The 12,236-nt window shown below is 35.8% G+C and overlaps 1 protein-coding gene across 1 annotated transcript in view; it reads right to left on the reverse strand.

Moving 5' to 3' along the window:
* Positions 1-12,236, reverse strand: part of LOC121422548 (CWF19-like protein 2) — a 46,351-nt gene that overhangs the window by 251 nt on the left and 33,864 nt on the right. Inside the window, exons 4-12 of the mRNA XM_041617725.1 lie at positions 10,488-10,616; positions 9,409-9,624; positions 7,872-8,801; positions 6,796-7,035; positions 6,091-6,231; positions 5,151-5,363; positions 3,906-4,022; positions 2,558-2,713; positions 1,276-1,458 (exon numbers count right to left, since the gene is read on the reverse strand). Of these exons, the coding sequence (XP_041473659.1) occupies positions 1,276-1,458; positions 2,558-2,713; positions 3,906-4,022; positions 5,151-5,363; positions 6,091-6,231; positions 6,796-7,035; positions 7,872-8,801; positions 9,409-9,624; positions 10,488-10,616 (2,325 nt within the window). The remainder of the gene's footprint in view (positions 1-1,275; positions 1,459-2,557; positions 2,714-3,905; positions 4,023-5,150; positions 5,364-6,090; positions 6,232-6,795; positions 7,036-7,871; positions 8,802-9,408; positions 9,625-10,487; positions 10,617-12,236) is intronic.

The raw sequence follows: 12,236 nt of genomic DNA on the forward strand, positions 1-12,236 counted from the left end.
TATAACACAAAGTAGCACCGATTTCTTGTTTTGTGGTGTATCAAGTATACTGTATTCAGTTGCATGGACATTGAAAGCTGATTGCAACAAAAATGTATCTGATATATATAGATTTATATATAATATACCTTTCCATCAAGAAAAAATTTCCTTTCAGTCAAACATAAAAGTTCAATATTAAATAAACACCATATTCCGTGAGAAAATCAGTAACTGAATTTCAAAAAGTTGCAATTTAACAAGAACAAATCTGACTAAGCTAATCCAAGAAGGAAGTAACAGTAAGTAGGAAGCTTGCCTAACAAGCAATGCTTGCATTAAGAGGCAAACACCTGTGACTGAAGTTTGACATGAAGAATCTTATGTACAATAATTAACGAAGAGACAAAATAAGCAAAGCGATAAAACAGAAAGGACATGAGAAACAGAGAACTAACTTAGAACAGCTTCAACCTTAATTAATGTCTTCTGTAGGTTTTCAGAAATAAATATGTTTTTAAAGTCTCTTGTTTTAAGCTAGTTGGTAGCAAGAATATCGCAAGCTGATTACTATGTACATTTAATGCATATACCATTCAAGTACCACCACACATGTTATAAAGGGGAATTCCATGTAAATAAAGTTTATTTGAATAATAAGAGAAAATATATATATATTTTTCATCATATGTAAACATTAAAAATACATGACATTTTGATTTTTTTTAAAGGAAATATAACTTAGTCTTCTTTCTGGCAATTTGATATTTCAATTTATTGTTCAAACTTTACCATTTCCACAAAGGCTTCATAACAAGTTCCTTTCCTTGAACCTGCAGCTACCCATTAAATACAGATGATCACGAACAGTCCTTTTCAGGACTATCACATTGTAATATGCTTACCAAAACCCAATAAAATTTCTTATGTCATATTCAACTACAGAGAAGCACTGTAACTTAAGAGCAACTTAAACCTAATTACAGTTCGGTAGGAGCTCAAAAATGATTTCCTCTTACAGTCTCTTGTTTTGAGCCAGTTAGTAGCAGAACAAAGGTAAAACTAAAGATACTGTAAATCTTTTCTCAATATAGATAATTTGAGACAAACTAGACTAAATAACACCGATTCTCTTTGGCCAAAATACTCATCCCAGTTGTATAATACTCATATACACCACTACAGTCCCTTCTGCTCAAACAGTGTACAAATCACTGTTGGATCGCATGCAACATACGACTGACAGTGTCTACCTGCCCAAGAGTGATAGTTACACATTTTACAGAAGGCTCTCACCTTTCCAAAGTAATGAGGGAAGACTAGTTCATCTTCAATGACATGGGCAAATCCGCCATCGAGACCAAAATCAACACTGAAGAAGGGAAACCCCCTAGGGACAGATCTACGAATGTCTTTCTGTCTGGTGTCGATCAGCTTCTTGTTCTGTGTCCACTCTGACTCAGATTCCTGTATAGCTTTCTGTGAACAAACAATCATTGATATATATCAGTACATAAATATCACATACCGCTGCTGAAAAATACATAACACTGAACGATTTGTGTCCAGTCTCATAACATTTCTATCAATAATTTACTAGCCATCAACCTTTCCCAATCACTTTAAGATTTTTATCGTGCATAATTCAAACTAATAACCAGGGTTTAGTCACATGAAGCTTATCAATTGATAACGGAACAACTGTTTTGGATTATGAAATGATTTCTCTTTATCAAAAAAAAACCTCATACCATTCTACTTCATCAACACCATCATCATAATCATCAATATCATCATCACTATCATTGTCAAAATCAGCATCATCATAACCCCCATCATCATCATCATCAACACCATCCTCCTCCCAATCCTCATCATCGTTATAATAATAACAATAATCAATATCATCATCTTTACCACCATCATCATCATCATCACCACTATCATCACCACCACCATCATTATCATCATCAAAATCGTTACCTCCATAGCCATCCCCATCATCCCTTTTCTTCACAAAGATTTCCTAACGTACATGTACCTCCATTCTGCTTAATATAGTCTATTAATCATATCCAAAGGTACCTTTGTTGTGGGTCTGTCGTCATGCTTTCGAGCATATTTAATTTTAATAGTAATGGGTTTTTTTTCCCAATAGACAATGGTGAATGAACAGATGCCAATCTGCATAAATATATTTGATTTGACCACTTAGTGCTGCATGTTTGAAATTTACTTATATTTGTTTCACTCCTATCTATTATCGAGATGTATACTTCTTGCAAAATTATGTTGAATTACTTTGTGTCATTTATGAATGCAAAAGAAAATAAAACAAACAAGTGTATAAACATGGGTATGGATCTGACACGTTTCCTTGATTTCTGGTGGTTGAGCACTGTTACTATGCTATGGTAACTGTCGGATAAAATGTCCTACAAGACCTTTTGTGAAATGCTCCCAAGGGGTCAGTTACACAAAGCTAAGTAATTGATGAAGGAACAAATCTTTATGATTGATTACATTGACCACAATGTTTACAATCCATTGTGAAATTCAATGCTACGATCATGCTTACCTTGAAGTAGATAGGTGCCATTTCTCCGAGCTCTCTAGGGATGGTAAGACATTCAATACACATATGCCTCTGCTTCTTAGGATTCATACAGGTCTCAAGAAACACCACATCCATCTCATGGTCCTCAAACATCCTTGTTAAACCCTTCCGGAACACCTGAGAAGGAAGAAAATACAAATAAACTTGCATAAATCAACATTCTATAAGTCTAATTTTTGCCAAAGTCTCAGAATATTTTTCAAAGACCTGGGGAAGGTTTTATCAATATTTTTGTCTGACAAGTTGTCATAGCTGTCAACTTTCCCTTCTTTTGACTGGCCGAGAAGCACTGTTAACATGGTAACTGTCTGACAAAACCGGTCTTGTTAGATAAAACTTCTAATAAGTCCTTTCACGACATGTTGATCTTGGGGTTGATTTTTATGACTGATCATACACATTAGTCGATGCAATCAATCATAGAAACCAGTCCCCTGATCAAACACTACTATAACTTTGTAAATTCAATTTTTGATGAAATCTTCAGGGATATGCTTGTTTATTTATTTTTTTTTGAAAATCGATTCCAATCAACTGTTCTTCAAGAGGGCTTAACCTTCAATTACTGGCCAGAATAAAAAAATGAGACCTACTGACAGTAGACCAATGAGTTTAGCCACCATACTGTTGATATTACCAAGGAGATATCTCCTTGATATTACTGTATAGAGGGAGAGCTGAAAGCAAAATTGTTTTTTTATTTTATTTTTGATGCTACTTCACAACCAATTGCCTAAATCTGCAACATTGGGTAGACTTAAACATTGCAGTTAAGAGGGAATTTTGGAGGCTCTTTTATTACTATCCAGGGCTCTTTGAGCACTTCAAGGATGATATTGACCGATCCTCTGTGTAATTTTATTTTCCAAAAGAGTTGGCACTTTAGATATTCAACTGCTTTGTCAGCTAAAATAAAAAATGATGACATACTGATGTTAGATCTTATATTTTAAACGTATGTAACATTCAATTGATCAAAATAGATTCAGTAACGGTTGTACAGAAAATATATTCTTGTGCGGGAGTATTGTACAAAGAGCCACTAATACGTGTTTGGAACCAATGGGATTTCCTTTCATGCAAATATGTGTGGGATCCATACTAAAACTATACGCAAGGAACTGCCAACAGTAATCACCAGTGTGGCATATACTGTGAATGTTGATACATTAATTATTTTTCTAAGAAGTCTCCAGATAATGTGAGTTGAATACCAAATAATGTCTGACATGGGTGTAATTCAATGCACATTTACAGATTTTTAAAAAATCTCTTTTATGCAAATTTGTCAGATAAGAGTGAAACTAACCTGTATTTCAGCCCAGACATCCTCATCCAATGCTGTACTAGCTACCGTATGTTGCATTGGAACAATATAGCACTGTCCTTCGGAAATACACCTTGTCTGTGGCACACACAGATACACCTGAAAAGAACAATATTTGATTACAGGGGAATCCAGCCTTGGTCATAAAATGTTGTGTTGGAAAGGAGAAAAATAAATTTAACAGAATGGCAAAAATTTAAAAGAAATCAGACAAGCAATAAAAAAGTTATGGCTGATTAAAAATTGAAATCCCTAAGACTGTAGATTTCAAATTGCCAACTGTGTAAGTAAATTATGACAAGGGGCAAGGACAACTATCCCATAGGCCTTGTACTTCGCTAGGGAAGTAATCTAAATATAACCCAGGTAGTATATTGTTTTATGTCCTCATGAAAGAAAAATATAATTTGAAGTAAAATTTTTGAAAAAATTACATTTTAGCCATTTCATGTATTAGAGTACATGGAAGAGTAGTCCTTGCCTTACATCACTATGGCATCACATGTGTGGACACTTTGAAGTCTCCATGGGTATAGTGATTAACAATACAACTTTTAACAATGCATAACTTTCTTATTGTTTGCCTAATAGTGTTTAAATTTTCACCTATCAACTTGTCTGATTTTCCTTTTTCCGCTTAAGACAAGTTTTTATTTGGGTTGGATTCCTCTTTCACTTCACCTGCATTCCAACTGTTGCATCACCATGATATTAAATATGCAGTAATTATGTTTCCAAGTAGCTCAACAAGTATCTTCCTGATGATCTTTGTAAGTTTGCATGGTGTAGTTTATAATGTGGAGAAGGTTTATGGTTCACCATGTGTAATATGAAGAAGGGAAGAAAATACAGGCAGAAAGATTGAAATGGAAAGACGAGAAAGGATGAAAAGGGGAAAGTTGAAGTATTCTTTTCTTGTAAGTGAGTGAAGTCTTGAAAAGGACTATAAACCAGATGAGATGAGCTGAATATGGCTTGAGTAGCGATGCGTTTCGGGCAGGTTCACTGTCTGTCTTCAGGAGTCGAGTAATCTCTCTTCACTTCATCCTGCTACTACTCAAACCATCGCTACTCAAGCCATATTCAACTCATCTCATCTGGTTGACAGTTCAAGTTTCAAAAGGCATATTTTTCAGCCTTTAAATTTCCCTCCGAATAGAAACCTGAGAGCTGTTTGCTTCTATGACCGTGAATGTGGGATATTGAACACACCCTTTGATAAATTACCTTTAACCCGAGTGCTACAATCAAATGCTTCTTCATCTCTTCACTTTCAAGACAGAAAGGACACTTGGACAGTCTGGACATGGTATGCTGATGGTCAGCGATGGCCTTTGACCTTTCACGTTCCTCCACCTTTGACTTGGACTCGGCCTTTGCTGCTGATGAGACAAACATCTCATCCAGGGTGTTAAACTCCGAATCCAGCAGCGCTAGTTTCTGTTTGATAAAAACAATGGTTATGGTTGTTTGAGGATGTTAACGCTTTTATTACATGTAATCTTCACAAGGGCTGGTTACGTTTGTAAAAGAGATGGGGGGTGGTTTCACAAAAGTTTAAATCTGACTAAATTTTGCACAGTAGCGGGTGGTTTATATTGCATCACCACTTTGGTCATATCACACTCATGCGACATCCCCTGATGCATACTGATCTTTGAGATAACTCATCAAATATCATATGCACTCAAGCATGACTTTTAGTTAATCTTGGCACTTTGTAAAAAAAAACACCCCTTATTTGGAATACACATGCTAAGCTGACTCCCAACCAATGCTTGACAAATTTTATTTTACTATACAGTGCATATGAATTAAAATTTAACACTTTGGAAAGGTACCGGTAATTGTAAAATTTACAATATGGGATAATTTTTCACATAAATTCTTGGGCTTCGGTCTGTAAAACTGTAAAACATATGGGAAATAAATGATCACAAATCCAAGGAAATGCACATATGATATAGAAAATCATTGAGAACAGAACAGTGCATACTGTTAACTTTTGTCATTCAATTGTATCTTCTATGAAATCCTTAATTTTTATATGCTGTTGATCACTGTTGCCATGGTAACTACCACTGGATTTTAATTTACCAAAATAGTAATGTGTATACCATGTGGTCCAGACCAGATATCATAGGAAGAAATATTCTAGATTGATTACCTTGCTAGCTACTTTGTTGAGAAGTCTGTTATGATCATCAGAAGATCCCATCTTTTCTCTTCTCACCATTGTCTCCAAGTCAACATCATCATCATCTGCAAAGTATCTCTCCCTCTCCCCTCCCTTGTCATGGGTTACAATCTGTGCAAAAGATAAAAAAATGAAAGGCTAGTAAACAGCATTCATAATCATGCTGCTCCAATTAGAGACAGTATGGCGTCTCTCCCCTCTGTAATACCTTGACACCTCAATAATTCCATAATGACGGGCTAAGGATCAGACATGAAACCGTTGTACCTGAATTCTAAAAACCAGTTGACAATAGTTATGTACTTACATGGACGATTCAAAATTCAAAATCTTTGTAAGATAGCAATGTCTCTATACATAATTTCAAAAGCAATTTTTACATCATTATTCATCGATAACACACACAAAATAACATCTTGCAAAATGACATGTCTGTATTCATGTTTCAGAAAAGATACTTAAACAAAATAAGAATAAAAAATGGCTTTGCATTATACTTTACAAAATGCTATACAAATTTAACATAATACATAAAGAAGAACCAATACTAGAATGCAAATTTGCTGCTGTATCATGCTCATTAAAAGACCATGATTATCCTTGTTATATGTTGAACTAACAGTTGACAAACAATCAACAAACTGGGCTATATCTTGAAATTTGATACAAACTTACATTCTTTTTCTTCATCTTCTTTCCACCTGTAGGGGGAGCTGTTTGCTCGGCCAGCGGCCAGCTCTGTCCACTATGGTCAGTTCTGGTCAAGATGACTTCTTCTCTTTCTTCATGTGACCTCTTACCAGTCTTCTTTGAAGGAGGTTTCTCTTTTTCCTTACTCTCCAATTGTTTTGTCTTATGGGCAACCCTGGCCTGACGAGCATTCTCAATTTCTGCTTTCAGTTTCTGAGCAAGGGCCTGTTGAAAGCAATGTTTTTATTAATTTCTTTTTAACACTGATTGCAGATATTTATACAGTCATTTTTACAAAATACATTGAAGTATAGTTTCATGCATAACATAATGAATTTAGTAACTGGAATCAAAATAATATAATATATGTTTACAGATAATGTGAGAATGTTATTTATGTGCAAATCTATTTTTTTAATTCGCTTTTGCCATGGTTTTCCAATACCAGGCAGTAATGGAATATTAGAATAGTGATGACAAAACAAAACAATGTAATTTGTTGACATGATTATTAGATTAAGGTACTCTATAATCCTGATCAATGCTTTTGCCATCAACATTGCTATGATGCCCCCTTTCTTCAGTATCATAATCATATCAATCATCAAGATTATTATCACCATTGTCATCATCATCATCATCCTCATCATCATCACCACCATCATCATTATCATCATCATTACCATCACCATTATCATCATCATCCTCATCATCATCATCATCATCATCCAAATCATCATCACAACCACTTTCATCACCATCCCCATCATCATTACCGCCACCACCATCATTATCATCGTCATCATCATCACAACCACCATCATCACCACCACCATCATTATCATCATCATCATCACAACCACCACCATCATCATACTTATCATCATTACCATCACCATTATCATCATCTTCATCATCACCATCATCATCATTTTCATCATCATCATCATCACAACCACCACCATCATCATCATTATCATCCTTTTCATCATCATCATCATCCTTTTCATCATCATCATCATCACCATCACCGTCATCATCACCATCATCTTTCATCATACCTCATTGCCCATGATCTCTGCTTTAACGAGTTTAGCTCCAAGCTGGTTCATCTCAATATCTGATAAAATCTTGACTGGGCTCGGACTCCTCTCTTTATCCTTGTCCCCTCCTCCAGCATCTCCTTCACTAGAATCAGGAGATGAGGATCCAGATGAACCTACATCATCACTCTTCTCTTCATCACTATCACTTCTTCTCCGAGACCTCTTAGAAGATGCAGATAATAACGAAGGTAGCTGTGATGCAGCGGATGAGGAGGAGTGGTCTTTGGATGATAAGTGCCTATCATCCTTCTCAGGTCCGTAGCTGCTTGACTTCCGCCATCCTCCGGATGAGGAGGGGCTTGATCTAGCACCTTCCCTTTCATCATCAGGTCTCTTAAATCCCTGCTTCCTCCAACCCCCACTGGAGGAACTTGATGCTGGTGGAGGTTTCATTCTGGAGGAGGAGGATCTTGAATGAGTTGAAGAATCATCTTCATCCTCTCCTGGTTTCTTAAACCCAGTCTTTCTCCAACTTGGTAAATCATCATTCCTGCTACGTTCCCTTGACGATGATCCTTTATCATACGATGAACGTGATCCATGCCTATCGTCTCTCCTACCACCTTCATCCCCGGGCCTTTGGAATTTTGATCGCAAACTATCACCGTCATCTCCAGGCTTCTTGAAGGCTCTACTGGATATGTCTCTCCTGGAATCAGAGTCATACCTCTGGAATTTATCCCTAGATTCATATCTGTCCTCTCTATTCCTCCCTCCTCTGTCATCTTTCCTTCGATCCCTCTCATCATCTCTCCTTCCTCCTTCTCTTCGTCTGCCATCCCCATCATCATCCCTTCTCTTTCTCCATCCTGGTGGTGGTCCTCTAGAATGTCCACCGCTTGCTTCCACTGCCTCGGCAAGGAGTCTCTCATATTCTGCAACAGACTGTCAACATAACAAATTAAATACATTGGTAACATTGCTATTCAACTCAACATAATTATGTAATTGTCAATTGTTATCATTGCACTTGTCTTGGTTCCTTTTCATCGGCATTTCATTTTCTATATTTGTCACAGCAGCATGATAGATAAAAGGAGAAGACCTTTGAAATCTCAAATATACTCACTATCTTTACCATCACATATTTGACAAAAACTAGTATATCAGGAAATGTACATTGCTGTTGAAAACCAAACGTTTAACAGTTTTTTTTTCACAGCGTTTTTCCTTCAAAGTGATTAAAATCCTCATTTACACACTACAATATTCCCTACATTTATTTTTGATTTTTTAATTATATATTTTTTTTCTTATTCTTCCCTGCACTTGAGAATCATCACTCAGTTACATATTCCTTATATACATACATTCTATGATATACACTAATTATTCTTTCTTTTTGTCAATTCTCACTTATGGCATGTGCTATCACGAATGTCTTAGGAAAAAGGTCGTTGACCCAAGAGCCTCTCACGATAATCAACTAATAGTGGTGCATGCATTACAAAACATTTATTTAATCTAAAATAAAAATTGATAAAGAACTTACCCCCCACCTTTCAGCCACCACCTCATCTACTGGTCTACCACTCTCCCTGGCCTGCTCGACTGCCCTCTGGTAAGACTTCTTAAGCCAGCTGACACCTCCGTCAACCCCGTGTCCCACCTTCCTGGCTGGCTGAGGTGCTTGATGCCGAGAGGTGTCCCGCTCCTCTGGTAAACCTGTACCCCCATCCTTCCAGTATGGATTCAGCTCTCTGGCAGACTGCACAATCAAAATATTACAGCAGATATTGTAATCAAGTTAAATCTATATCGATGGAAAAAATAAATCTATTCCTCTGGACTTACTTGTTTAAAGCGAAAATTGATTTTATTTTCTTAGGCATCTTATTAAAAGTGTAAGCCAATCTTATTTTTTCGTAGGCACCTTATTTTAAGTGTAAACCAATTCCATTTTCTCAGGCACTATATTCAAAGTGTAAGCCATCTATTTTCTTAGGTATCTTATTAAAAGTGTAAGCCAACTCTGTTTTCTGAGGCAATTAATTTCAAGTGTAAGCCAATTTTTTTTTTTTTGGGGGGGCACCTTATTTAAAAGTGTAAGTCAAAATTATTTTCTTAGGAATCTTATTTAAAGTGTAAACAAATTCTATTTTTCAGGGCATCTTATTCAAAGTGCAAGCTGATTCTATTTTCTTAGGCACCTTATTAAAAGTGAAAGCCAATTTCTATTTTGTGGCACCTTATTTAAAGTGTAAGCCAACTTTATTTTCATAGGCACCTTGAGCGTAAGCGAAGTCAGCATTTGCCTGAAAATACATTTACATTCTTAACCCAAGTCTCTTACAATGAACTTGAAACATCTCAACAATGAACAATTTCCATGATTTAACTTCTAATAATTTGATTTGACTTATTGTTTTCTTCTGCATTCATAACATTTGTATACAATACAATTTTTATTATGTAACAAACATAATATATCGGTAATCGAATTTGGTATGAATCATAAAGAAAAAAAAATGTGTTCTGGGCCAATCAGATGCAGGGATTTCAGTAGCTTATAACAATAGTTACCAATAGTTACCACTTCTTGTTTCATGTAATGCTCCCTTGTATACTCACATAATCAGCATCAGCAAGGTTCTGTGCCTTTTCTCTTTCCTTCTCTTTCTCTGCATTTTTCTTCTTGCGGATATCAGCCAAAGACGTTGCAGCAGTCAGGAACGGACTCTCTAACCAATTTCCTTCCCCCTGTAGGGAAGAGGGAAAAGAAGATTAATTAATCTTCTTCACATTCACTTTATTATATGTGACTATCGATTGATTGATTGCATTTATTCTTTTTCATTCCAAAATTCAACAAAAGTTACAATGCAAGACAAAACACAAAAATATAATATACAGAAAAATGAAAAAAAGGGAACCCACTGGAAAGCAAAGCTTGTTAGTATGGGTTCCCTGCAATTTAAATAGTTAATAATATCCCCCGAACGGAATTGAGGATACAGCGCCGGGTCCGCCGCAGAGATTTCCTTGTGAGTGCTCTACTAGCTGCATTTCTTCTACAATCATCTTCAAATGTAGAAATAAAGGTCCATAATGGTAAGGCAAAGCCGCCTATTGATTTTAGTGCGGGCAGAGATATCGTTGCCCTGGTAACAAGTTTTTGTGGAATAGCACAGATGTCCTTGTGAGTGTTCTACTAGATGCATTTCTTTTCCGATCATCTTCAAATGTGGCATGAAGGTCCATTATGGTAAAGCAAAGCAGCCTATTGAGTTTGTTGTGGGCAGAGACATCGTTGCCATGGTAACAAGAGTTTATGAAATAATAGCAAAGATACCCTTGTGACACTCTACCAGCTGCATTTCTTTTCCGATCATTTTCAAATGTAGCATGAAGGTCCAAAATCGCTTATTGATTTTGATGTGGGCGGAGACATTGTTGCCATGGTAACAAGAGTTTTTTGTGGAAATAGCAGAGATTTCCTTGTGAGTGCTCTACTGGCTGCATTTCTTCTCCAATTATCTTCAAATTTGTCATGAAGGTCCATTATGGTAAAGCAAAGCCGCCTAATGATTTTGGAGTGGGTGAAGACATGGTTGCCATGGAAACCATATCTTTGGTAAAACCTGTAACTTCTACTTTTTTCCAGTTTGTCATAACAGTTGGCACACAGAAGCAATATTAGAACGTGAAGCGAAGATGACTATCATTTTTGGTGGAGGGTCTTACGGTTAGGTTTGAAAAATATATCCAGATTATTCTATAATTGTATTCCCCAACAGGTGATACTGGACAATACTTTAGGTTCTGCAGAGTCATGCTGCTACGTCATAATATTAAAAAATGTCATAATATTAAAAAACATTATTATAAAACAAGATGTTATAGTGGAAGGAGACCAATGATATAAAGATGAGCTGAGATAATATCTTAAAGAGTTTTCATTACTTAATGACAAAATATTTGTGTAATTCAGATATATATACTAATTTACCCAAATCTCACAGTCCTATTTATTCAATCAATTCAAAGACTTTATCATTCAACCACTAAATACAATGATCAATAATTAAAGAAATAATTGAATCAATGTACAAATATCAAATAAATGGAAATCAGTTAAAACAAAAAACAATCAATACATACAATGAATAAGACACATCCACCAAGTAAATTAAGCCAATTGAATCAACTACAATAAAAAATAATGCATTAAGATTTTCCCCACTTGATGAATGATGTAAAACAAAAAGACAAAAGAGTTTACAATATGGGTACAAAAGACATTGAAAACACTTGTTTCAAAAAAACAAAGGGCATTCATGCTGTTGCTAAGGTGATCAATGTATGCCACTGGCATTATTT

This window comes from Lytechinus variegatus, chromosome 1 (assembly GCF_018143015.1).
Source record: "Lytechinus variegatus isolate NC3 chromosome 1, Lvar_3.0, whole genome shotgun sequence".
NCBI lineage: Eukaryota > Metazoa > Echinodermata > Echinoidea > Temnopleuroida > Toxopneustidae > Lytechinus > Lytechinus variegatus.